Source organism: Opisthocomus hoazin, chromosome 9 (genome assembly GCF_030867145.1).
Source record: "Opisthocomus hoazin isolate bOpiHoa1 chromosome 9, bOpiHoa1.hap1, whole genome shotgun sequence".
Classification (NCBI taxonomy): Eukaryota; Metazoa; Chordata; class Aves; order Opisthocomiformes; family Opisthocomidae; genus Opisthocomus; species Opisthocomus hoazin.
In genome coordinates this window covers 19,330,266-19,357,441 of record NC_134422.1, presented here as the reverse complement: position 1 = coordinate 19,357,441, position 27,176 = coordinate 19,330,266, and the positions used below count along the sequence as shown (strand labels likewise).

The following is a 27,176-nucleotide window of genomic DNA, read 5'->3' as shown; positions in this document are numbered from 1 at the left end:
TTAGTTCTCGGAAAGCTATGGTGAGGTCTTCAGCAAAATGCAAATGTAGATTTTTCTGCGTCGGGATCTAAAAGTCTGAACCATTTCTACATGAGCAGAGTTAAAGTTGTTGTCTCATCGGAACCTTTGTTCAGGTGTCTCATCCTCCTGCTTATATAAAAACAAAACAAAAAACCTCCAAGTTACTCATACTTTTTGTATTAATTCTGGGTGGCTGAATAAGTTCGAGTGATTCATGAGCTATGTTAAAATTTAACATCAGCCTTTAATGTGTTCAGGCTGACACATGGTGTGTCTTATAATATTGATACATCTCATCGACCTAGCAATCTGCATCAGCTTGCTGCAGCATGCTGTGAAAGGAAAATGATACAGTAGTACTGATCTACTTCTCTGTCAAAGCTTTAATTAAAACATTCACACTATCTGTTAAGACTGAAGGGGCTTGGAGAAATTCATAAGATGCCTGTCCTGTCATTCGCAACATTTCATTTTGAAAGTTTAGGAAGATAGGAACATGTCTCTTAAATGAAACTTCTGTGACCTGACCAGCATCTCAATGGCACTCAGAACTCTCATCTGACTTGCTTTCTGGTATCCATGTATAAGAAGACACAAATTAATGCATCAGATTGTCCCCATACACTTGCTCAGCACTTTCTTCCAGCAACAACCGAAGCGGCAGGGGTGAGTTTGGCAGAGCCGGAGCAGAGCTGCTCTTGCAGCAGTTCTCATCATTTTCTTGGGGGTACAGAGGTGCGAACCTGAGGCCAGGTTTCTCCTTTAGGGTTTGTTTCCCATTGCTGGCACCCTGACAGCCTGAAGGCTGTGACAAGGCAATACTTGTCCATCTGCAGGCTTGTCAGCTGGAAGGTAGAGCCTGATCAAAATGAGGTTTCATTTCGTTCTAGCTGCCCCTGAAATGAGAGCCAGCCAGACTACCTAGGAACAGCGCTTCTATGATAAAGCCTCCTGGCTGTGTCTGCAGACGTGTCTTATTAAGGTCATATAAAGACTGTTTTTTCTTCCCTTAGCAGAACGGCCTAGAGGGTAGGACTGCAAATGCTGCTGTCCTTCCCCAGGGCAGAAAACCTACTTTTAATGATGAGCCTTTTCATCACCAGAAGATGCTTCTTGCCCCCTTTGGTCCCACAGTGCCATGCTAGCAGCTATTCCTCTCATCCAGTAGCAAAGGGTATTAAAACCACAGCCAATACATCAAACGGTTGTTTAAAATCAGCTCCAGCAAGCTTTGCTTCTTCTCTGACCTTTCCCTGCCTTCCCCACCTCATGTGCTTGGCTGCCCTCCACCCAGGCTTTCAGGCTCAGATTTGGAAATCCCCTGTTCCCAGCAAGAGGCTGTTATTTTTCTGGCAATATTTACCTTCTGCCCTTGTAGAATTGAGTCAAGGCCTCTGTGATGCCTGTGCCATTATTCAGAGTGTTAGTAAACACTATAAACAGAAAGAGGTTGACAGATTTCTCCCACAACAGCTGGGAATTTCTTCAGCCAGGAAGGCTGCCCGGGTTGGAGTTGTGATGCTCTTTCTGACCCTGAGACTGGACTGTTTCTGGTTGCAGGAGAGGAGCAGCTTCTTCCAGGGAACAATCTTCCTCAAGCATCACTGTAACAACAGAAGCAGCACGGTACCAGGCTCATAAAGACAACGATACACTGTGAAGACTCTGAACTTAGAAAAATGTAAGCAAAAGGTCAAGTCTTGAAAGATTTGTTAATATGTAAGTTCGGAAGCACAAGCTAAATCAAACTATCCTTGCTCAACACAAGCATAGCAAATAAATCTAAAAGGGGGTTTTTGAAGCAGCAAGGGAAGAAAAGAAAAATAATCCTATAAAAGTGGTAAGGATGAATCAGATGATAACACATAAGAACATAAATATCAGTTCAGGATGAAGGAAAAATAGGCTTTTTTACTCCACATGAGCAAATTGATGATGAACAATACCCAGTAAAAATGAGTGTTTTTGTCAATAACGTGACTGTGCAGGCATCATGAGTAGTTGTGTGTCAGCACAGTCTGAATAAATAACTTCAACGGTTTTGTTTGCTTTCATGTATGTTTAAAACTGTAAATATTGATGAACTTTCACAGAATGAGACCGAAAATGATGGCATCATGTGAGCATGATAAATATGTACTTCCCACTTGACAGTAATGGAAAGTAATAATAGTAATACATAATTAGCATATTCAGTCTACTGCTGGCACTATTTATTAGATAATCTGGCTTGAAATTGTTACCATGATTTTGACTTGTAGGTGATGTTGCCATCCCCTTTCATCGTTGGGTTAATACGACACAGGCAAAAGGTGCTGTTTGTTTTTTTTCTTTCCTACATGCAAGAAAGTTCACACACTACAGAGCAAGAGAGGAGCCTCCCAAGCTTTAAAGCCCAGAAAGACAGCCGAAAGATACAATGAACAAAGAATGTGTTGAATTGACTGACTTCTGTGTAGCAGTACGCGCCTGATGTGCCCAAGTTAGGAACCAGTTTGCTCTTGCCCATGTCTACAGAAAACGCAGAGCGAGTCACCTCCTGTGTGTTCACCCTAGACCCATGTTCGCTGTTCCCTGGAGGTTTGCTTACAACCACATCCACAGCTTGGCACGGTCCCGCGTGCAACCGTGGCACCAGTGTTTGGCCTGTTGGAACTCTTCCTTGGTGTCTCCTGTTGCTCACAGGCATTACTGAGCATGGCTACTATTCTCTGATCTAAAACAGCATTCAGATGCCTCTTCCAAAATAATGTTAACTTGTTAGCCTCTTTTATGTATGTTTTCAGTATAGTTTTAAAATTTTGTAGTGACCTATGGTAGTTAGACACTCAAACATCCCTCCTGATGAGGGTGGGCAGGGTCTTGCTCTAATTGAGAGAGTCTCATCCACCAGATCAGTATCTTACTGTAAATCAAAAGCACGCATACCTTGGAAAGAATCACACTATAACTGACTGAAGTGTAATGAATAACTGACAGCTATGACTCAGTGTCTGCATTTCTTCCCTAACACAACACTGTATTGTAGACTGCCTTTGAATAGGTTTTTCACATGGTTGCAGGTAATGATTAACTCCTAGTGACTAAAATATCTCCAGGAGAACTGATGAGACACCTCACATAGTTACACAAGTTCAAAAGTATATTCAAGCTCTCACTTTACCTCTTTCATTCAAAAACACATTTATTTAAACTGAAGCTATTTTGAAACGGCCCCATAAATGTAAAGTCAGCAGTACTATTACAGCATAATTTCAAGCTAAAATGATTTTATTCTAGCCAGATGCACCCACAGTATGTGGATGCAGTTTTATTATTTATTCTGTTTATAAAACGGAAGCCATTTTAGCATCTGTGGGAATGCAGTCATCTCTGGGATGAAATACAACTTTCTACCAGCTCACATTGTAGGACAAAAGACAGAAGGAGGGAGCACTGAGAAGAACATGAAACAGGGAAAATCTGTACAAATAGGTTTGTCCTGAAGGAAAAGCTCCCACTGCAGTGTTCATTCCTGAAGAGGGTGTGTCAAAGCATGCAGGATAATAAAGAGCAGCAGATGTCTTAAGAATTGATGTTATGAGGAGTGTTGTAAGACTTTTAACTTTTTAGAAGGAAGAGGATTTTTCACACAAACTAGATGAACTCCATTTTTCTGGAACCAAGGTTGCTATAATTGATAGCAATATAGTATAATATGATTGCATCATGTAGCATACTACAAAATAATACATGATAACAATATATATTTCTGTATCAGTATAATCAGTAAAAGGATTGTAAGCTAGGAAATAGGAGAGCAGGTTGGGAGACACTTGTAACTAACTTACACACCTGGTTCTGAAAAGCAGAAAGCGGTGAATATGTGGGGGAGAAAGAACTATCAAATGGAAGCAAAATAGACAGGAAAAATCAGTACTGACATGAGTGGGAATGTGATGCGAGTGGCCTGGATGTCAGAAATAAAAGGGATGTGAGCAATGTAATTTAAAAAATTTGCACATTATCATAGAAGATGAGCCAAGATGTCTGTGTACAAAAATGGCGTGCAGATGCGGGCTAGAACTGGATGACCCCGAACCTCCCAGGAATAGTGAAGTATAGTGGATGGATAATCTATGACTGCAATGCGCTTAAACCAATGTGTAGACTGTTAAGGAAATGAGAAAGAAAAACGGGGTACAGAGGCATCAGTCAGTAACAATGAAGTCGCCTACAGAGGCAGAGAGAGGTGGTGTGGGCAGAATGGAATTTGTCAAACTAAAGGTCTGCTGAAGGACTGCTAAGGAACTGTTAGACGTACATCTAACACAGATGACTGCGAGCAGGAAAGAGAAACTTCCAAGCATTGTCCCACTGCAGGAGATTTTGACTGCTCAGAAATAAGAATAAAGCCAATGGGATCCTGGGGTGCATCAAGAAGAGTGTGGCCAGCAGGACAAGGGAGGTTCTCCTTCCCCTCTACACTGCCCTGGTGAGGCCTCATCTGGAGTACTGTGTCCAGTTCTGGGCTCCCCAGTTCAAGAAGGATGAAGAGCTACTGGAGAGAGTCCAGCGGAGGGCTACAAGGATGGTGAGGGGACTGGAGCATCTCCACTACGAGGAGAGGTTGAGAGAACTGGGCTTGTTCAGCCTGAAGAAGAGAAGGCTGCGAGGGGACCTTATAAATGCCTACAAATATCTGAAGGGTGGGTGTCAGGAGGATGGGGCCAAGCTCTTTTCAGTGGTGCCCAGTGACAGGACAAGGGGTAATGGACACAAACTGAGGCACAGGAAGTTCCGTCTGAACATGAGGAGGAACTTCTTCTCTCTGAGGGTGACGGAGCCCTGGAATGGGCTGCCCAGGGAGGCTGTGGAGTCTCCTTCTCTGGAGATATTCAAGACCCGCCTGGACAAGGTCCTGTGCAGCCTGCTGTAGGTGACCCTGCTTCGGCGGGGGGGTTGGACTAGATGACCCACAGAGGTCCCTTCCAACCCCTACTATTCTGTGATTCTGTGATTCTGTGTGATTCTGTTACTGATAGCGGTAGAGCCAGTTATTCTAGGGTGTAATAGCTGGCAGATTTCATCACTAAGCAGTCAATGGACTACTATGATGCTATTCTAGGTGGTCTTTGTTAGGTAGTGATGACATAGAGCAGCTGGCTGTAGAAAATAACCTAGCTAAAGTTATCTCAACTTCATTAAAATGAAAATAAGTGAAAGAATAAACAAGAATAGGCCTGTTAGTTTCTCAAAATTTGTCCTTCTGAAGTGTTGTACCTAAAGAAACTAATTAGTGATGTCAAGTGGATGAAGGTTCCAAATCCGAGTATTAGAATTTCTTTAAATAGTATTTTAATAATCTACACTTTGCACTGTAAGTAGACAGCGAAGGGTGTTAGCACCTTATTGGGTGAATAAATCCTTCAAACAAAGAAATATTGGGAATGAGCAAAGAGAGTGAAAGTCATAGGGGAAGAAAATCTCACCATACCAGATCATCAATGAAAATGGTATCTTGGGAAACAAGAGCAGAGGGTGCAGACAGATCTGTCAAGTTTACAGACTTACCATCTGTAAACAAATTTTGAAAGACTTAAAATTTCTTCTACCACACAAATAAAAGGGGGTCTGCTATGTGACGAGGATGGCTTAGAGATTAAAGCTTGTGTAGATACTGCCCAAACCAAATAAATTTTTTTTCTTCTTTTCTGTGAAGGTGATCGTATAGTTCATGGAGAAAAATAGAATCAAGATGGGCAGAATCTGTAGAAATAAAAGCTCACATTCACAAACTTGAGAAGTAAATCCAGAGTGTAATAGGACCATAGTGGAATGATGTCTGCTATCCATCTTAAGATGCTGAAAGAATAAGCAAAATAAATTTCAAGTACAGGAGCAAGTTTTTCTTAAAAGATCTGCCAAAACAAAGGAGAGAGAAGAGCGGAGGAAAAAGTGACCTCACATCTACAGCTTCATTAATCTGACCTTAGTAATATGGAAATTTTGTACACATTTTTTGCGAGAAGGAACAAATAAGGGTGTGAAGAAAAAAATGGAGAAAATAGAATGAAAGCAATAAATGTTTAATACAATGTATTAGGCCTGAGGAAATGTATGTATGGTACCATCTGCTCTGGAAAGGGAATTACTGGGCTACCTAAAAGTTGGGTAGAGATTTTCAAGCATCACAATTTCAGCTAGTCCCTAAGAGTACTAATACTTTCATTGCTGCTAGAAGTGCCATGGTCAGGTGAGAAAAATATCTGTATCATTATATACACAATGTGGGGGAACTTGAGAGCTGGAGGTGTGGGGTATGATTTAATAGCACAGGTGCCAGATCACACACAAACTGAGGTGGAAATAATTTCTGTTATAAATTGTGGGTTATCATTTGGGCAAGAGAAAATACATAATATCTTGGTCAGTCATAAAGGATGATGAGAGAGCTGAGCTGGAGCCATAGGAAAGGCAAAAATATTCCTCCTTAGGTACAATGCAGGAGCCTTAAGGAGGGGTACAAAAGTACAGTCACTGTTGTTGGCGGCACTGGTCAAAGCTCTTGTAGAGTACTGTCACCCATAATTAGGAAAGAGCATTGAAAGAAATGCAGAGAAGTAGTACTGGACAAAAAAAAAAAGAATGAGGGATATACAATTGCTGTCTATAAATACATCAAGGGGAGGGGAAAGAAGGGCAGGGCAAATACTATGAAAGGAAAGAAGTTATTTAAGTTACCAGACAATGTGGTCATTAAAACAAATGGATATAAATTGAAAATTAGTCCATCCAGGCTGGAGCTGAGTAGGTTTCCAGTCATGAGAAGAGTGAAGTCTCCGAAACAGTCTTCTAGTACGAGTGCCAGGAACAAACCACTGTAGGTGAGGGTATCACAGTAAAATGGGACTTGCTTGCAAATTGGATAATACAGAATTCACCTAGTTCTTGCATATGCTGTAAAGGTGAGTAGAGACGCTTTCTATTTGCCTCTCTGCCAGAGAGTTAAACAGTCTGAGTAGTCTTATGATGGAGTTTTCATAAGTTCATTAACACAGTTGTGTAAGGTGAAAGGCCCTGTCTTCAGTATCTGTGAGATCCTTTGCAGTGTTGTGCCCTCTGCTTTGTACTGTTGTGGCAATAGCATGCTTTGAAATTTCTGTTGATTTGTTGGTTTAGATACAAAGTGTGACTCTATGGCCTCCTGTGACATGTTGATGTGCTATAAAATGTTAAGAATTAAATTTTTTAAAAAATGGTTTAAAATTATGGTAATTCTGTGTAATTGGTAATTCTTAGTGTCCAACCACCACACAGCAATGCTGTTGCAAGCATAGGAGATAAGCAGCATAAAGTATTGGTGGATCAAATATTATTGACAATATTTACATGACCAACCATTTTGAACTCCTGGAAAACATTGTTAAGGAAAATTTGCCCTGCCTTCTCCTTTTGGCATTACTCAGCCAAAATACTTGGAATTGATTTAGTTGGTTTTATTTTTACTTAGAGATGGTTCTGTTTACATGTTCATAGTCTTGCATGGTTTTAGTGAGATATATGTTACTGACAATTCTTACCAGTTCTTTAAGAAAAATTGTAGAAGTATTAATTGTTCTATATAAGGTTGTTTTTCCAATGTTTCTGTTTAGATGTGAGTGGACACTGTTGGTTTAAATTTCCTTCCTACTTCCATAAGAAACACACACAGAGCAATAAGGCAAGATTTTCAAAACATAGTAATAATTTGTACCGACAATTGTACTGGAAACAATCTCTGACATTTCAGAATCATGTAACTGAGCTTATGACAAAGCCACTAGAAGTAATGTTCGGTTTGCTGTGAGAGATGCGACAGGAATTTGAAAAATGCCTGCTAACAAGAAATTGTAACTCTAGTCGAACAGAAATTCCCGAATTGTTAAACAAAGATATGAATGACTCCAAAGGTTCTTACATATGTAGCAAGGCAAAATATCGCTAAAAGGCAAAAGGGCTGCTAGTACCGGGACATCTTTCTTCTCTGTAGGTAGTTAATTTCTCTACTCCAGAGTAGCAGAGTAGCCATAAGATGGCAGCACTCTGCGCAAAAGGCTCCTGAAATCCCAAATCCTGCTCTTTTCCCAGAAGGAGCCTGCACTTGCTGGCGTGGCTGAGAATAGAAACCGTGCTGGCCAAGTTCACAACAGCTCCTGGCAGGCTGCGGAAACGTGGCGGGCTTCAGGCAGGGTCTGAGCCCATTTTCCTCAGCGCTTAGCAGCTGCTTGGGTGCTGAGCTAAAGATGCTTATCTGCTTTGGTTATTGTAGATCAACCTTATTCAAACCCTGCGTTGCAGCAAAGCACTGGACTTCTGTAGGTCTAAGTACAGCAAGGTCAACTGTAAGATAAATTTATTTTCTGTGTGTAAGACCAGAGTGGAATCACTTTTTACAAGTCTTTTAATTGCAGCTCAGTATTTTAGAATTTACATCTGGATAAATCAGGCCTGAATACATTGTGTTTACACAACCCTACCAGCTTTTTCAAAAGCAGGTCCTCCCGCTGTGTTGCCGCCTGGCCCAGCCTGCTGTAGGGCTGTGCTAAAGCTCCGCGTTTCTCTGGGTGCCACTGCAGCCCGCCTGTCTCAGGGCTCACTTTGGCCCTTCTCTAACGGGGACAGCGGGTCCAGCTGGCCCTCAGCATTAATCCGAAGGGAATAAGTTACAGAAAGCTCTCCCACTGCAGTGCCGGAGGTCTGAGGAGCTGTGGAGCCAGTGCTCAGTGCAGCTCCCACCATCAGTGTCTGTAGCCCTGCCCTGGCACTGAACAGAGGTCCTTGCTCTGCCCCAGCATCGGGCTTTTATAGCGTAGGGAGAACAACGTGTACCATCTAACTGCGAAAAGCAAACAGAAACTGAGGCCAGGTTTGAGAGGCTGTGTGGAAATCCCTGGCATGCTTTGGGTGCTGTGGGCTGGCTGGCTGGCAGCCTGCTCGAATGCCACATGATTTTCCCACTTGTTCCAGCTGAGCCCTGCTGCAGTTCAGAGGCTAGATTAGTTTGTTTTGAGTGTAAGAGCGTATTCAAATCTCAAAAAGCAAACAAATCTTTCAAGGTGCTCACCCATGCAAAGGAAACCAAGGACAAAGGTTTGCTCACGCCCTTGGCTGGAACCAGCTGGGGCAGAGCTGCAGGCAAGGTAAATACGAGCTGAAAACACCCGGGGTTGCCTGCCTGCTGTTCATTGCAGTTGGTGAGCAATTCCTCCTTCTTCCTCTCCTTCCTCTCTGTTTGTTCAGAGGTGGGTTGTTGACTTCACTCTCTGCCCTGGTCTAACAGCAGCGCGCTGCCCCGGAAACGAGAGGAGACCGGAGCATGAATCATGGCCTGAGCCATGAATCCCCAACACCCCGCTTTGCTTGGAGCTGAAGGGGAAAAATTCCTTTCCTCCGTGTGGCTCTGTGGCTCCCACAACCTGCTGGAAAGAGCTACAGACACCCCTCATCTTCTTTGAAAGCCGCTCTTCATCGCGCGTAGCGGTGCTTGCAAACAACACCTGGAGAAGAAGAGCAAGCGAGGCCTTGGCCTTCACAGACACCTGCCCCTATCGTGGGGGGCTCTGTGGCTCGCCCTGCACAGCAGTGTTTTGGTCCTAGGCCCCTAGCAGGGTCTGATCTTGGCACACCCCAAAACGTGGGAGCTGGCGTGAAGCAGCTCAGTCACTGCACACTCAGATCTTCGCTTACCGCAGGCTCCATGTCATTTATACAGGACCCAAATGCTTGCAGAGGTGTCTTTGGACTGATGCCATTTTCTGTTGGAGCCATACCCATCTCTCACTCAGGCAGCAAATAGTATCATCTGGCATTTAAAATGCATAAATCCAAATGCATTTATTTATTTTACACAGTGATTTGATAGGTGATATTATTGTTTTGTATCTAGAAAAAAATTTCAAGTGAAAATTACTCATCACCATCACTGTGAATTTCCCCAGTAAATTATAACTGTTTGTTAGGGATTGTTGCTTCCCCTTGAAATGTTTTTGCCAGCTCTTCCTAAAGCATGGCCAGGACCTATGCTGCAGCAAAAGCAGAGACAGGACAGTCCTTTGGTATCGTTGCTGTGTTTGTGCATGGTTTCTGTCTGTGCTGCATTGTCCTGTTTGCAGGACATTCACACTGCTGTGTGGCTACTCAAAGCACCTCTAGTTCCATAGAAATAAATCTAAGTTTCGAGCGTGGAAACTTTTTTTTAGGCTTCATTGCTTAACTAATTGACGTGCGTCCTCTGAAACATCTGTCATTGCCGTTCTTTGGAACTGGGTCTGTCAGGCTGCGGAGGGATATATTTCTGCGTGACTTTTTCGGAAGAAAATGCCTTCCATTTCTGTGGGCCCAAGAGCCCAGAAGCACTTGACTGTGCAGCGACAGAACATATGTCTTCTTTGGGAGGGAAGTACTTTAACCACTCATTCTGTAGACTTCTGCACATTCTTCAGTTGTTATCTTTCGGGTTTAAAAGTTTGACCGAAACTTTGAAAGTGTACTTTGGTTCCCCATTAAAGATTGTCAGGACCTTTCTAGACGGATCTGATTTGGAAGCCAACCAGACAGAGAATAAAGTCACCAGATGTTTCAAATGCACAGCAACCTGCCTCTGACCTAAGGAGTGTAGCCCTTCGCCTCTTACAGATGCACCGAGGAGGTGAACGTCACTGTATATGATGGAGGTAAGGGAGAACCCACCTCACTGCTTCCAGTCCCACAAAACTCTTAGATGAAGGGCAAGAAGAGAGAAGTGTTTTCTGAAGTGCAGGAGAGACTTCCCCCCACCTTTGTAAATGTTCTGAGAACAGTCTCAGACTGTGGGACATACAGACTTTAAATTGCTCTGTATTTTTCCAGGCTTTCAGGGTGAGTGTGTGTATGAGAAGAGCTTTGGGAATTAAGAGCTGAGTTGTGTGTGAGGCTGCGAGGTCATTGCAAGCATTTCTCCTCCATATTGATAGTTCTCCAGCTTCTAATTAAAAGAGATTTTCCTTACTCTGATGAGCTTGGGACATACTGATCTCTTGTGTTGACTCACAAGCTTTCACTGGGGCTAGCATGCCTTCTCTTCCAGGTTTTGTCTAGCACAAAAGGAAAGAATTGCTGTTTTCTCTTGGGCTGGTCTCCCTGTATGTGTAATTATGCTATATCAGTTCATAACCTATTTGCAGGAGAGGCTGGTATTTTTTCTAAAATGAAGTAATCTCTTGGTCTGAATGAGCCAATGGTGAGGCACGCTTCTGTAGGCAAACACTTGCCATTCTGGGACCTTTACAGATCTATCACCAAGCCGCCCTCTGGATTCAGCTCAGTGTGCCAGAAAAGATGCACTCTTGTTCTAGAGAAAAAAAGGCCACTGTTATTAATGGAATTCAGCTTGAGTCTAATGTTTTTTAGTTTATTTCTTATTCCCTATCCACAGCATTAGCTTGCTTGCTTTCTGTACCTCAATATTCAATGTTTGTTACTTGCCAGTGAATTTGTTAAAAGTTGATGTGATGAACAGAATATCTTTCTGTGCTATCTTCATGTACTATAAATACCAGGTATGGGGGAAAATGCACTTAAGATTTTATCCTATTAAAACATTATTATCTTTTAAAGAACCACAGACTTGCATTGTTCAGCATTGCCCACACTGAAAGATGAATGGCTGTTTTCTATAAATCATAACCCTGATTTAATTGAGACCAGAATTTGTTCCAAAATGAAAGTGTAATGGCTGATGAAAACTGTCTGTAGTGTAAACTACCTTTTTGTTATTTCTCATTGAATTGATGCTTCTAATTTGGGTGAACGAAACAAGATACTGTCTTATAAACCTTCTACAGAAGGGGAACCTTGCTGTCAAACTAAGCAATGCCAAGACCCCAAAGGATTTTACGCACCCTCCCCACATCAGCGTGGCTGCTCCGGATTGTGATTCTGCTCTTCTAAAACGTGTGATAGTTAAAGCCAAGAAAGCATTAAATTAATAGTGGAATTTCCTGGTCAACTTACCTTTAGATAGTACACTAGGTATCTGGTGATGTTTCAAAACAAGAATCACTTGTCAGCTTCCTGCCTAGGTTTTCTTGCCTTGCCCATGACCTACTCTTGGTATGTGCTCTTTCCCTTTCTGGACCCCTCTATAACCCCCCGTGCCTCTGTCAGTGAGTTTTTTATTCCCACTCTGTCCAGTCTTGTGATCTTCTCATTGTGTGAGTTTTTAAAAATCAAAACTGATCTTGATTTTTCTGTCTTTTTTCTTGTGTGTTTTTGTTGCTGTTTGTTCTGCTACTTTCATTTCCTTCTCTGCTCCCTTCCAGACAATCTGGGGAGATCTGTTCGTAATAATTTGCAGAAACTTAGTTATTTCATTCGTGCAAGTCTTCTTCAGATAGTCTTTGGCAGCCATCCCCTTCAGAGGCAGGCACTTAGCCTCCCGTCATGCTGTCCTTGCCAAGACCTATATAAAATACTATCACACAAGCAAACAGGGAACTGATAATATCAAACAGAATGTGTAAGTTTTACGCAGGCTGTATTAATTAATTCTCTCTACACTAAAAAGTTTGATATCTTGAATCTAAGAATATGCATTTGCTAATTGCCAGCTGTTCAGCTGGCTGGTCCTTGATCTGGGACACTGCTGGTGTCTGGTGCCTTTTGGTGGCTGAAGGCCTGCCAGCAAGTCCTTTGAGTGCACGCTTTGAAGGATTGTTTTATTTACCAGGGGCTAGTAAGAGCTACAAAGTGATCTTCTACATTGAAAGGGAAAGCACTGCGTTTTGGGTCTCCATGAGGCTGTAAACATAGCAACAGTATTAAATGACACGTACACAAATGTAAATTACAAACATTTAAAAACAATTTAAAAAATTAAAAAATTAAATTTAAAAAATAATGATAAAAATTAAAACAACTAAAAATAAAACTAAGATGTGTTGGATGGCACATACAGGAGGATTTTTTTCTTAGTGTGAGCAAACATTTTCAATTGACTCCACTTCTTTTTGACCTTCTGTAGTTATAGAGTCCTCACAGAGTTGTGTCTTCACCAGCTGAAGGAACATAATCTAATCGATGCTTTTCTCATGCCACAGTAAATTGCTGCAGCTGAGCAAGTGCCTTACAAAGGACACTCCAAACTATAGAAAGCAGTTGAAGGAGACGTAGGAGTGTTGTTGTAAACAGAAATGTTAAGATACGGTTCCACAACAGCCTAAGCTGGGCTAAATTCAGCCTAATGAGTTCCTACCTTTTGTGCCAACTCTGCCTGTCTTCCCTGCTCCCTGCCTTGGCCTGGCGCTCGCTTGGGACTGGGCAGCCGCACGATTCAAGGGAACCACCCAGGGGAACAGTCGCCCCCCCACCTTCCCCACGGAAAGTGGGCGGATTTTAATGGGATCAGTTTGAGTCAGCTTGCTGTTTGTTTGGATGCGAGCACTGGTAGGAGCGAAGGGGTGGGAACACAGGGGCAAGGGCAAAGGTAGGCTTGACGTAATCCATCTTGAGCTGCTGTGAAACTACCCATAGCCTGTGTAAATACTAGTAAAATCAGATGTGCCTGGGAATATTTCCAGGCACTAGAATGAGATTGTCTATGCTATTAAACTGTTAAAATTCTCCCTGGCAAGAATCTGACCTCTTTCAATTAACACTCTCTGCAAACAATTTCTGGGCACTATTTGATTGCTAGAATGGTCCCAGTAGACAATTTGCAAGCATAAACTCAGGTCTTTCTGTGCCAGTTGGCCTCAATGCCCAGGAATGTTTCCAGGCGTGTTGAATTTAACTAGTATAGACCCATCCCTCCCATCGCATCCTGCCCCAAGATTGCAGCTACCACCAGTCTGAAAAGGGAGGGGAGGTCTGATCCTGCCGGTTCTCTTGGTGAGAGCAACCCAGTCCTTATGAGCTAACCTTGGTAGGATTTCTGACTGTAGAAAAAAGGATATATGTTTTCAGGCCAGCAACACGACTGATGAAATTGTAATTTTATGCTGCAGTGTGTAGAGTTGGTTGCAAACCCTTGTGATCAGAGAGGGCTTGTCCTGAACAAATGATTTGCAAAACAGACAGTAGCAGAGCATGAAAGAAGGAGAGATGAAATCTACAAATAAGAAATTTTATTTCCTTTAATAAAGTTGTAAGAAATGTGTATTTTGCCTTCATTCCAGGTGTGTGTGTGGGGGAAGAGATAGCAATAACTTGTTATTTTATTGTATATGTGCTGTGGAATATTTGGCCACTTATTACAAAGAATTAAAGCTGACGTGATTTTTTTTTCCAAGTCAGTTGCAGAACTGAGAATGCAATTATTCCTCCTTCTACACGTTAAAAAACCCACAGCTGCAGCATTTCCTTTCCAGTTTGCAATTTCAATAAAATAAATGTACTCTGTAGCTTGAATTACTGAAGCCAGGTCCTCCATTCTCCTAAGTAATCGCTTTTGGTTTTTTTCACAGTTGCCTTTACAAGTTTCCCTCCACATCAGGAAGTCTGAAAAAATGGGATTTTTACATCTCTCCAGGTATACTCACTCGGCAATCCTATGACCTGTCTGCCTAGCGCACTCCCTCAGAGAACAATTAAAGGCATTATTTTAGGGGAGCCTTTGAAGAGTTGCTGTACACGCAAAAACCCGCTCTATTGGCTGGGTTGCTCTAGGACCCAGAGCGACTGGGATTGACAGAAATCTTCACCTGAATGAATTTTCCCCTTATACCTTATAAGGAGTCCAGGAAAACAAGGAAGTGATAACCATGTTCACTTTACTTTATGCACAGCTTGTCCTCTTTACCTGCCCAGGTAGCCCTTGTTTTCACTTTTATTCATGGTCTGTCCCGGTAGGGCTGAAGTTTCCTCGCAATCCGGTGTAGGTGACATCTGAAAACATACTCTGCGGGAATGTATGATTTTTATGACATTCCACCTTGACGCGGACGATAATTAACACGGTAATTTTTTTTTGTCACGCAGCCAGCACTGAAAACGAATGGGGATTGAATTGCTTTGCCTCTGTTTCCTACTTCTGCAAAGAAATAACTGCGTGCAAGGTAAGGCTCAGGGGTAGGGAGATCCAATTCAAAGCCATTTTTGCATTGTTTCTTGCTTGAAGTTGATACAAAATAGCTTTCTGTCTTCTGTGTTTAATCAGTCCTCTCTGTTTAATGACTTCTTTTTTTCAACAGACTGCTGTAGGGCAAAATTCATCTAAGATTTGTGTGGTCGTTACATAGCACAACATGTATGAAAAAGACGGGCATTTGAGCAATTTTAGTTATACTGATCGCTGTTTGATCTGCTGAGAAACTGAATACCATACATGTGAATGAGAGTTTCACTGCTACTTGCACCATAAATTAAAATCATACCAAGTATCTGCAGACCTGAGTGAAGCGTACGAGAGTGAACATAAATCTTTTCTTCTAATATCCCTGGTTATGTTGGGTATGTCTTAACTGCACCATACCAGAAACACATGTAACACTTTATCAGGTGCACTGGAGAAAACAAGTAACATGTTCTCAGTGAATGCTATCCATAAAGCATGCAAAAGTAAATATGTTAGTTGCCAGCAGTTGTGGGTTTTAAATTTTCATTAGAGAGTTAATCTTCTACCAATAGAAATACCTTTATGAAGGAATTTTATCAGTAATCCTAAATATGGCTAAATGTGTGCATTTTTCACCTCCCACATTCTCTAAATGACAAGACTCTGCATAAATTGAATGATTAAACACATTATTAATAGTCTTTTATCTTCTCGGATTTGAATTTAGGGATCTGTTCTCAGGAAAGAGCAGTGACTTGTGAAGACTGTTTGCTTTCTGGACCACACTGTGCTTGGTGTTTTCAAGAGGTAGAGTAAATGATACAAAAAAACTTTTAAAGTAAGACTTGAAGTGTTTGTAGTAGCTCTGAGTGATGAAGTGTTGACTTAATTGGGTCAGCCCGTGGTTTTGTAATGCATGCAGTGCTCGTTGAAACCTTCCTGGGGATCAGAAGTGGAATTCAATCTGGACTTTATGGTCTATTATTCGTTGTTGGTTTGGGGTTTTTTTTAAAAACAACCTTCCTCATCTAAGGCAGAAATAAAAGTGCAATTACAGGGACTCAGGTCATCAGCCTCAGGGCTGACTCACCCACAGGACTGATGATGAAGCACCAGACATCAGGTCAGAGACCAGACTGCATAGTATATATTACATGCCAAGCCAGACAGTGTAAACGGAAGGTGGTCCAGTCAGTTTGCATATAAAAATGATTAATCTGTGGTTGATTTTAAGTATCAGGATAATGTCAGTTTTATAATTGGTATGATATAGCTGTGTTTTGGCTAAAATATTGGGCTTAAAAAAAGAAAATCTCTATTTGTTTCCTAAATATCTGTTGCAGACTTTCTGTATAACCTTGGGCAACTCACTTAACTTCTCTGCTTTTAAAACTTTCACCTGTAGATGATGCTAAGTAACATCTCCCCACTTCACAGTAAATATTCTAGGTCTTAGTTCATTAATGTTAGCAAGATAGTCAGCTATTACAATTAAAAACTTTCCAGAAATATTAGAGAAAGAAAATCAGTCTTTTTCATTATGGTTTCTGATTTTCACCTTTGCTGTTAAAAGTATATCTTGGTTTTTTGAATAGCAAAATGATACGTAGTGTGGGTCTCACATACTGCTTTATGAAGTAGCTGAGAAAGACCAAACAGCACTTTTTAAAAAAATAAGTTTGCTAAAGATAATATAGCAGTTCACAAAAAATGTTGCTATGTGAAGAAAACCCACCCACATTAGTGTGTTTGCAGTAGTTTTTCTGTTTGTACTTATCAAACAAACCAGGGTTTTCTTCAAATGAAATTTGATCACATTTTTCTGACTACTGCCATGTATTTTCAGAAAACAAAATTGAAACACAATTTATTGTTTGTTTTTTTTAAATGGGGAACTATTGAAAACTTCAGAATAGTAAACATGATGGTTCTTTGTTCATAGGCTCATTCACTTTTTTGCTAGACACCAACACATCAAGAGTGCAAAAGATACAGGAGTAACTTTTGCCTAAGCAGAGACATCAGATTCGGTCTGAAGAATAATAAACCACTGTTCCCATCAGGTGTCTCAACTTTGCTTCCACCAAAATATATGAGATCCTACAATTTTCAGGCATGAAGGTTGGTGTTGTGGTGGAAAGAAGGGTCCCAGTTTTGCTTTGGTTGGAAAGTTTTTCAGTGACTAAATTCAGAGAATATTTGTGGCTGAATGCCTGAACCCCAGGTTGCTTACCCAAATCCAGAAGAAAAATGCAGCCCCTTGGTATGGGCCCATGACCACCAGCCAGGAATGGAATGTTTTGGTGCCAGGTCTGCTGGATTGCCTAGGTTTTGTCTGAAAGGTCTTGGAGGCCAGAGCAGTTTGCAGTTCAGGAGGCATCTGACTGGTTTTGAGGATCTAAACTCTAGACGTAGCTCTAGGAAATGGTAATAAGGCACAGAAGCCTTTTTGTAAAACTAACCATTAACTTCACTGCTACGCAGAGATAGTACCTACCCTGCGGCAGTGTTGTGGAAAAGAATGAATATCAAGTGCTTTGAAATAAGTAACGAAAATAAACTGCAAGCTATCCAGCTGATACTGATAGGCTTGTGATTTCCTCTGTGTGGGAGAAGGTCAAGTAGGACGCTGGGCCAAACGTAACAGATGTGGGCATGCCAGGAGCCCCACCGGCGCTGGGGAGCGAGGGAGGGGGGCTGTGGTGCTTGCTGGGCACCAGCCAGGGTAACAAAGACTTGCTGCCTGCTTCAGTGAACATGTTAAATGAGTGCTGAGGAGAAAGAGTAGGTCAGAAAAAAACCCCAGTGGACACTGGGTACTCCACCATCAGTTTGTCACAAAGTTTGTAGGAGTTTATTACCTGCGAGACTGCTTCTGTTATTAAATGATGTTATTCCATCAGCAGGTCAAAACCATTTAGGAAAGGGTGATGAATTTGCAGCATAATTCTGTAATAGAAGCACCAGGGGCTTTTAGGGGCTTTGTGTGGTCTTTCCCAGTACTGCAAGCAGCCAAATGCGGTGAGTGGCACAATTCCCATTCCCCAACAATAGAGCAGTTTCTCCCAGGATACCAAATCGGTGTAAGTTACATTAATTATACAACGATGTGACATGATCCATGAAGGGCAAATTTAGATTTCTCTGTCACCTAGATCTCTTTCTGCACTAGTTTGCACTAACTTGCACCTTTGTTCTTGTTCCCTGCATTGGGCTGACCTTTCATCAGCCAGGTGCTGGTGGCTGGTCAGTAAGTACATTTAACTCCTTCATGCCTTCTGTTTGCTTTAGAATTACACGGACTCTGCTGGAATCCATGGCAGGTGTGATACCCCAGAAAACCTTTTGTCAAAAGGATGCCCGTTGAATTTGATTGAATTTCCCGTTTCAGAAGTAGAAATTCACAGAAACAAGCCCCTGACTCTAGTGACCCAGCAGAACAATTCTGATGTCACACAGATTTCTCCTCAAAAATTAACTCTCAGGCTGCGACCAGGTAAGTCACTCAGTTCATAGTTGTGGCATACTTTTTTCACGCAATGTGATATACTGAAGCTTCTCAAACAGAATGGTCCAAAAAAAAACTTGATAGAATAAAGATAAAAAACCTGTGTTGAGTCCAAAATTACCTGTTGACTCATCAGAAGAAAACCAGGTTCAGCTGAGTTCAGAATACTTTCAGAATTGCAAAATGCTTTCAGAAATGCTGGGTACATCATAAAAGTAAGGATATATTTTTTTAGTTCTTCTATTCTCTTGCCATTGAGGTGGAAGTAAGAGAATGGAAATCCCCCACTCCTCCCCAGCCCCACTCCCTTGCCTCTCCCCACAGGTCTGGCAAACAGCGTATCTCAGAGGCAACATAAAATCTTGCTTTGAGGATTTACAAGATACCAGTGACATTTATGGAAACACCCCAGACCTACTCTGAAGTCCTTGAGATGTGAATGTTTCCTGGAGAAAATTTGGAATAAAGAAATGTAAAGAGGCACCCAGTTAGGTCATATCATAGTGTTGGAACTGAGAGTAAAACCTGTGTGTACACTCTGGTTTTCTTTAAATTTCTGCAGGACGTGGTATGTCCCATAAGTTCTACCTTTAGTTGTAATTACCTTTATAGCTGAATTTTCTAAAGCTGCATACTGCAGAAGAGATGTTCTCATATTTTTTTTTGACTTCTAGCAATCAGTTGTAAATCTATGCTTCTGGCTTTACTGAAGAACGGTTTAGAAAAAAAAACACTAGAACTGTTTTTTTTTTCAGACCCTGTCTGAGGTTTTTGTGGACGGAGAGTTTTTGAAGTTATTTTTCTTAATTCTACTAGTTATTTAAAATACTAGATGATTTTCACCATATATATAAGTTTAGGAAGAAATTCACATTGCTCATAACTTCCATGTAGAAGTGCTAATACGTATCCCATTTTCCCACGACCTTCATAGGACATGAAGAAACAATACAGATCAAGGTTCGCCAAACTGAAGACTATCCAATTGATCTCTATTACCTCATGGATCTTTCAGCCTCCATGGATGACGATCTGAATACAATCAAAGAGCTGGGTTCCACTCTTTCCAAAGAAATGTCGAAACTGACCAGCAACTTCAGACTGGGGTTTGGATCTTTTGTTGAAAAACCAGTTTCACCATTTATCAAAACTACAGCTGAAGAAATAAACAACCCTTGCAGGTAGGCAGGGAGAATACCTGCCTCTGTTTGCAAGTCAACATGAAGTCATAATATTAATCTCTAGGTTAAAATTCAATTTAGCAGCCTCACTGGAACCTCCGCCCTCTTCCAGCTGTAGCTGAGTCTGTTTGGAAAACAAGATTTGTTTCTTTTAGTTTTGCACTCTGATCATTATTCTGCTAAGTCTTCTGTAATTTGGCTAGAGGAATCTGGGAGTGATGCTGCTTTTTAGCTTTTGCTGCTAGTTACAAATGTGTTTTATGGGTTAACAAACAGGTATGCAGAATAATTGTGTATTTTTCTTTGATTTGCTAGAATATGCATATGTAGATTATTCTATGGCATTGCTATACCAAGCAGGTGCGCAACACCAAATAGCAGTCTCCTTTACCCATCAATGTTGTTTTCCTGTTTTTTTCCCCCTAAGGTCTGGCAGTCTCCCCCAGCCCCAGGCTGCCCTAGCCCTCTCCTAACCTACGGGGAGGGGACGCTGAGCTCTGCAGCCTGGCGCGGGACTGCAGTAGCTTGGTGGGGCTCTCGGAGTGCCGTGAACGGACTGCAGATCCTCAAGTGCTGCTGAGGAGGAAAACGGGGCGCAGCAGGGAGCACAGCAAGGACTGCACGTTGTTAACTGGCAGAATTGCTCTGCTCTGGGAGGCATTTCCCAGGCTTTATGCAGACCTGTTTGCATTGCCCACCTCACTGAGTGTGCTAGGATTCTCTTATGTTTGTCACTTGATCTATCTCAGACATAGAGAGACATGGCCAAAAACTAATCCACACAGGCCTGCGAAGTAGCCATTGTAATGATTTTTTGCTTTGTATTATCCATAAGCTGTCTCACTTCTCTTGTAGAAGTGTACCATACGAGTGCTTACCCACCTTTGGATACAAACATGTTTTGCCACTAACAAATAATGCTGAAAAATTCAATGAAATTGTGAAAGGACAGCGAATCTCTGCTAATATCGACACTCCAGAGGGAGGATTCGATGCAATTATGCAGGCAGCTGTTTGCAAGGTAATTCAGACTTCTAGGTATAATATTAATCATTCTGTGTATTGCCACTTCTAGTATTTCATGGTTATATTTCAAAGAAGCAGATTTTTATTTTTCAAGAGTTTTTAAATCCAGTCCAAGAGCCTCATTAGGTTTGTGTGAAAATACTTTTGGCTGTACCAAGTTAAACATGCATATTGCAATATTTTACTGTTTCTTTTTAATTGCCAGGGATAAAAAAAATTATGAACTGTATAATTACTGGGTCTGTTTTCTTCACTGTTTTTTATTTAACTATTTTTTATTAACTATGTTTAGAGTAGCAAGCAGACTGACATGAACATGGCCAGCCCATGTTATTAAACACAGGAATCGGGAGAAAAAATGTTAGCCAAAGACAGCAGAATAAATATCATCTCTTAAAAAAGTTGACACGTTTTTGACACTCCCTTTAAAATGATTCCCTTCGTTTATCTTGAGCTGCAGTTCTCCAAATCTTTTGCTGCTTTTCTATATTGTGAGTGCAATACAGCCTGCTAAACTAATGTATTTTAAATGACAGGAAAAAATTGGATGGAGGAATGATTCTCTACATTTGCTGGTGTTTGTGAGTGATGCTGATTCCCATTTTGGGATGGACAGTAAACTGGCAGGGATTGTTATTCCTAATGATGGGAACTGTCATTTGGACCACAATAATGAGTATTCCATGTCAACTGTTCTGGTAATATACTACGAATTTTGTACAACTCTCACATTCTTGAAATTTAAAGACTAACGTGAGCAATTTAGAAGATTAATGAAAGTATACATTCATCACTGAAATGTGTAAGAGTTGGGGAGTCCAGATATTTACTGTCATCTATTTTATTTGTAATTGCACATTTTAGTAAAAAGAGGACAGTGTGTTTGTATGCAATTATGACAGATTTAATGAGGAAAAAAGAAAGCACAAATCTTAATCCTGCTAACCTGAAAAACACACGGAACAGGACTGACTAGTATTTCCTCCTGCAGGGAAGGTACAATTTGCATTAAGCATGTTCTCTGCAAGGGTGTGAATTCAGGAGGAGTTCAGGGATGTGTAGGACACCGTTCACGGAGCAGACCTTACCAGCTTAAGGTTCAGTGTTCAGAAATACTGAATGTATACACCACAGTGTTCAGTGTGGGGCAAACACCCAGTTGCTCTGGCAGCGTTGTTCTTTGGATTTTCTATCTATCTATCTATCTATCTATCTATCTATCTATCTATCTATCTATCTATCTATCTATTTATCTATCTATCTATCTCACAGATGTTACTGAGCCAAGCGTCCCAGTATGGAGATAGGATCTTCTCAGAGGGGTTTCCTTAAAAAACAAGGGGAGGAAATTACATATATTGTCTTCTATTTTGTATACACATATTGCTTAATTATAGTTTATACTATACAGGCAATACAGTATTGATTATGATCATCTGAATGTGTGTTTCATGAGAGTTAATAAGCAACTGGATGCAGAGGAAAAATGGACTGATGTGGCTCTCTTCTGTTTGTTTGCAGGAGTATCCCACAATTGGACAATTAATTGACAAACTTGTGCAAAACAATGTTTTATTAATTTTTGCTGTAACAAATGAGCAAGTTCACATATATGAGGTGAGCAAACAAAAATGTTCAGTTCACCAATATTTGTTTAAAGGTTCACCCTTTTTCACAGTTGATGCGGTAATTCTAGTATTAAGTACTGAATGCTGTAAGATATTAATGTAATAAAAATAGCTAAGAAATTATGTATTGGAGAAAGGGTCTTTTACTTAGGAAGTGCTTCTTCATGTATTGATATTGATGTTCTTAGGTAACATTTAAATTGGATTTCAAGTTGAATCACACTGATTTTTTAAGTCAAGGATTGTCAAAATAAGCATTGCTAAACTATTCAGTGTAATAACTATTATTAGCCTTTTGGATTTTATAAGCTAGACAAGGACAGTTGAGCCTGTTCATTCTTCTATGAGACAAGAATATATTCTGAAAAAAACATTTGTCTTCATGCTCAACTCTTAGATACTGTGGGGGCTTTTTCAGCTGACCTGAGAGTTTTATTAATTTGTCTTTGTTTCTGTGTTTCTTTCCAATGAGACAAATAAGAAAGCAGCGACAAGATTAAAAATATAAAACGTGATGGACAAAGTCCTCTTCCCTCATCTGTCATTCCTCATGTTCACTGAGGCAAAGCACTTTATTACAGGAATTTTTGATGTTAGGATTCGCAGAATGCTGTTCTGCAGAGTAATTTCCTGCTCTACGAAGTCATGTCATGAGGAAAGAGGGCAGAGCAGAGGAGCAGCAGTTACAGATATGCAAAAATCTGTATTTTTAATAAACTGAATATCATTCATACCTGCACCTCTGTCAGTCATCTGTGTGGGCACCCGTTTTCGGACTCCACAGATACAAGCCCTCCTGCAGCCCTGTGCTGCTTTTGGCCCGTCGGTGTTCCAACGCTGAGGCAAAGCCACCAATGGCTGCTTAACTGCTTTTGGCACTGAATGTGAGCAAAAGCCCTCTAAGATAAAATAAGAAGGATATCGGCAATTCTTATTTCCTTTTCTGTCCGGTCCTGCTGCTGGGAAGAAATCTTCACATGCAAAAGGAAATTCTTGATAAGAATTCGGTGAGGATAATACAGGGGTTTGCAGCCTATGCTTGGCTGCCCGGCCACATACTGCTGAGTGAAGGGGGACAAGCGGAGAGAAATTGTGCTTCCAGATTTATGCAGGTTGGTTGAGAGGGAGTCAATAAGGGTAGTCCTGTAGATACAATAAGTTTGGCTTTCCAAAGGAAAAGCCGTCACACAGCATTCCACATTAAAAACCAAAAGTAAATGAGTGAGAAGAAAGATGCTTCTCTGGTGTAATAACCACACGGAAAATAAGAAAGAAAGGGTAGAGAAAAAGGTCCTGTGTTACCGCAGAGAGCAGATGAGCCCTTGAGGTACTCACCAGTATGATAGTTTTCTATTTCTATCCTCTGTGTAACCCAGGGAAGACTCCCCAGTGCTTCTCCGATTGGTTCCAGTTGTAGAGTTGTCTTGAGTAAGACTAATAATTCAGATGTTTGACAGAATTTACAAGAGTCATTTCTTTCGTAAACCGATTCTTAGATTACAGTCTTAACAAGGGAGGAATCACTCTGCATCTTGGAGCACTGACTGCCTGGATTTTTTAAAGACTGAGCTGAAGCGTGAAAATTTAGATCAACAATAGTAGAAGTCAATCACTTACAAATGCAGTGGGGTTCTATAGTCATAGCTTAGTTTAGTTAAAATTAAAAGACTTTTACTAAATCTCATTATTGCTCAACAATTTCTTAATAGGGGCCCAAATAATGAGAGGTGAAATTTTTTCCTTTATTTTAATAGGAGCTGCATGAATGAGGGCTGTTCTAAGAGGTAGTTTGGAAATCTCTTTTTGATTTGCAGAGCATTATTTTGTCCAAAGAAACTTTTCTCTTACTGACAGCATTATATTTTCCCTTGGAAATTGCTGATGGTCACCCTCAGAGTTGGCAAACAGTGCTCTTATCAGGGGGTTTCTATTTCAGTATCCCTGTGTCAGTGTTATACCAGGATCAAAGTTATCAAGTGGCACTCTTTGTTCACTGGGAACACTAAACGAAGTTTTATAGCTAACAAAAAAATGCAAGCCATTGTTAATCCAACTGGGGAATGGCTTGTTCTTTTTACTTTCTTTCTTAGGTAAAAAAAACCTGCAACTGTCTTCTGTCTTGTAGGGTATAGAGTAATCCCATTCCATATATTCTGTTTGCTGTTTTCATCTTTTCAGTACTGCTTTCTGTCACTTATATGGATAGCTATGGTAGTAACGGTCTGCTTTCTGTCCTGTAGGTGATGTGAAAAATCCGTCAAAGCATGTACAAAAGTCATATAAGTCTCACTGCAGTATTTCCACACTATAGGATACTTTCCAGGGTATATGAAGGACCTGCAAATGGGACAATAGCATCATGTTTTAATCTGTGTGATTCAAATTTGTAATATAAATGTAAATAACCAGGTATCCATGCTTAAGAATGTAAAAAGAACACAGCAAGAAACTGAGTTATTCTTGTGTTAAGGCCACTGCTCAGGTAGCCTGGAAGAGCTGGGCGAGGACCCTAACTGGGCACTTGGGCACCACCATTGAACCACTCTTCTCTTGGTGTTTCACTTCCTTTTAAAAGTCTCAGTGATTAAGATTCTGCTGTCTTCCTCAGAAAACCCTCCCAAACTTCATTATTCTTTGCGGTGGAAAGCCTCTCCCCAAATATCTCCTCTCATATCTACTTGAACTCAGCATCTAATTATATCAGACCCCAAAATTGACCGTTGCTATTTATAATTCAGTTCTTAGGGAGAAACGTACATTAAAATGACTGGGAGGACTCAGAATGCACCTCTTTAAATAGACTTGGTAGATTCCATCAGTCTTAAGTGCAGTGTTCAGATTCAAATATATATTTTATATTTCTAGCCTGGTATAATCCCCAACAATTTAGCCCCAAATAATTCAGTCATTTAATATTCTTGATCCTCTTCAACTGAATTTTCAGTTTATCCACTTACATGTATATGTATTATTATCTAACACACAAATACTAAGGATTGCACAAGCACAGAATATGTGTGCTTGTAACATAACTGGTTTTAGTTATCACACAGCTACAGCACAGCAGTCTGAAAGAGAGGGAAGGTTTCAGTCTGATGCTCTCCCTGACCACAAGGACTTGAAAAGCAGTCACGTGGAAACATTTATAAGGGCACTGAAAATTAAATGCAAGAGAGGGGAGGAAGTTCCTTACACTAAGCCCTGAGAATTTGAGATTATTTACAAAAATAATTATTTTTTTTCCCCCAAAAAAAGGGCCTTTTAAAATATATTCATATATGTCTAACTTTTTGCATCTTTAGTCTAAGCTGAGCCTTACCAAAGCAGCAGGGAATGTTTTTATTCAATAAAAGGTATTCACTTGGAAAGCATCTGTGAATATTAAAATAATAATGATATTTTGACAAACTGTGTAAATCCTATTTTGGTATAAAAGAAAACACCAGTCTTTAAGGTTTCATGGAGTAGTTGTTTCTTTTTATGTCATAGGAGAATACAACTTGAAAATTGGGTTTTTCTGACTGCATTTCACTGCTGAAAATTAAACTAAAAATACTCCAGTCTCCACACTTGTGCAGAATTTAAAATTATGATTATAAATTTGGCATGACATTCTATTTATGATGAAAATTCTTCTATCATTTACACTGCTACAAGTTAGACATAACCCCACTGAACCCAAATATGTAACTGTCAAATTTCACTAGCGTGAATCAGAGCACGTCTATAAAAAGGCAGTTCATCTTTTAATGAGTATTTGCTAAAAGACTTAATTCCATGACATCCTTTGGATAGTTTTATGATAGTAGCACTCCAAAAGCATCAGTCTGCCTCACCTTGTTAATGGTTAAACAGAAATATGTGCTAAAAGGTAGGGTTTACCCAACAGCCTGGAGATACGCACTCAGACCTGGCTTCCAATGTCCTCCTTGTATCACCACGCAGAAAATTTTTGTTCAAAGAGGAAAGATAAAATGCAGTCTTCAGAACAGTATATCCCTGCTGTTTGTTTTGCATACCACAGATTAAAGGGTGCTATACTTTAAATTCCAAGTTTATCATCTTTTCTTGTAATAATCACCCAAAAGTTCTACGTGTACAAAACGCAGAGTTTCAATATTCTAAGAATCCTGGAGTGAGCACTAATCACAGGAGGAGGCAGGAATGCAGAATCACCAACTGTAACATAAAATGCAGTTAATCCCACTGATTTACGGTAGCACTTTAGAAATCTAATGAATGATAAGTATCCCATATATAATATATAAAGTAATCAGAGGGCTTCTGGAGATGTAAAGTATAAGAGGGAGATAAGGGTATCAAATTATTCATGATTATTAATAGCCCTCTGGACTTTTTTTAATTAAAATAACAGCATTGATATGATAAATTGCAAAGGAAAATGAATGTTACAGTGTGTGTTTTTAATGATGAACACATTATTTTTCAAAGGCATAGGTACAAGTAAGAGATGTTCATGTAGATAACAATCAGGCAAGATAAATTTTCATCAAGCAAATTTAAAATCTAGCTGCTAGATGTCATGTTAGTGTCACAATACAATTTAATGCAAAAAGAAAAGAAAACTTTTCAGTGAAATCAGTTGTTGAATTGGCACTATATTATTAACATAAAGTCAACATACAATCAGTCATAGCCACGGACCACTGGGATATGTGTGGGGTGTTACATTGATCACACACCAGCAGCAGTTTTTTAAGGGCCTTTGTTCTCAGTTCTTGTGGCCCTTAGTTTAAACT

General features: G+C 40.5%; 1 protein-coding gene across 1 annotated transcript in view; it reads left to right on the top strand.

Moving 5' to 3' along the window:
• The window catches only part of ITGB6 (integrin subunit beta 6), a 48,587-nt gene that overhangs the window by 1,832 nt on the left and 19,579 nt on the right, over positions 1-27,176 (top strand). Inside the window, exons 2-9 of the mRNA XM_009934136.2 lie at positions 1,582-1,702; positions 14,998-15,074; positions 15,801-15,880; positions 18,365-18,569; positions 19,516-19,762; positions 20,618-20,783; positions 21,325-21,486; positions 22,310-22,405. Of these exons, the coding sequence (XP_009932438.2) occupies positions 15,014-15,074; positions 15,801-15,880; positions 18,365-18,569; positions 19,516-19,762; positions 20,618-20,783; positions 21,325-21,486; positions 22,310-22,405 (1,017 nt within the window). The 5' untranslated portion in view covers positions 1,582-1,702; positions 14,998-15,013. The remainder of the gene's footprint in view (positions 1-1,581; positions 1,703-14,997; positions 15,075-15,800; positions 15,881-18,364; positions 18,570-19,515; positions 19,763-20,617; positions 20,784-21,324; positions 21,487-22,309; positions 22,406-27,176) is intronic.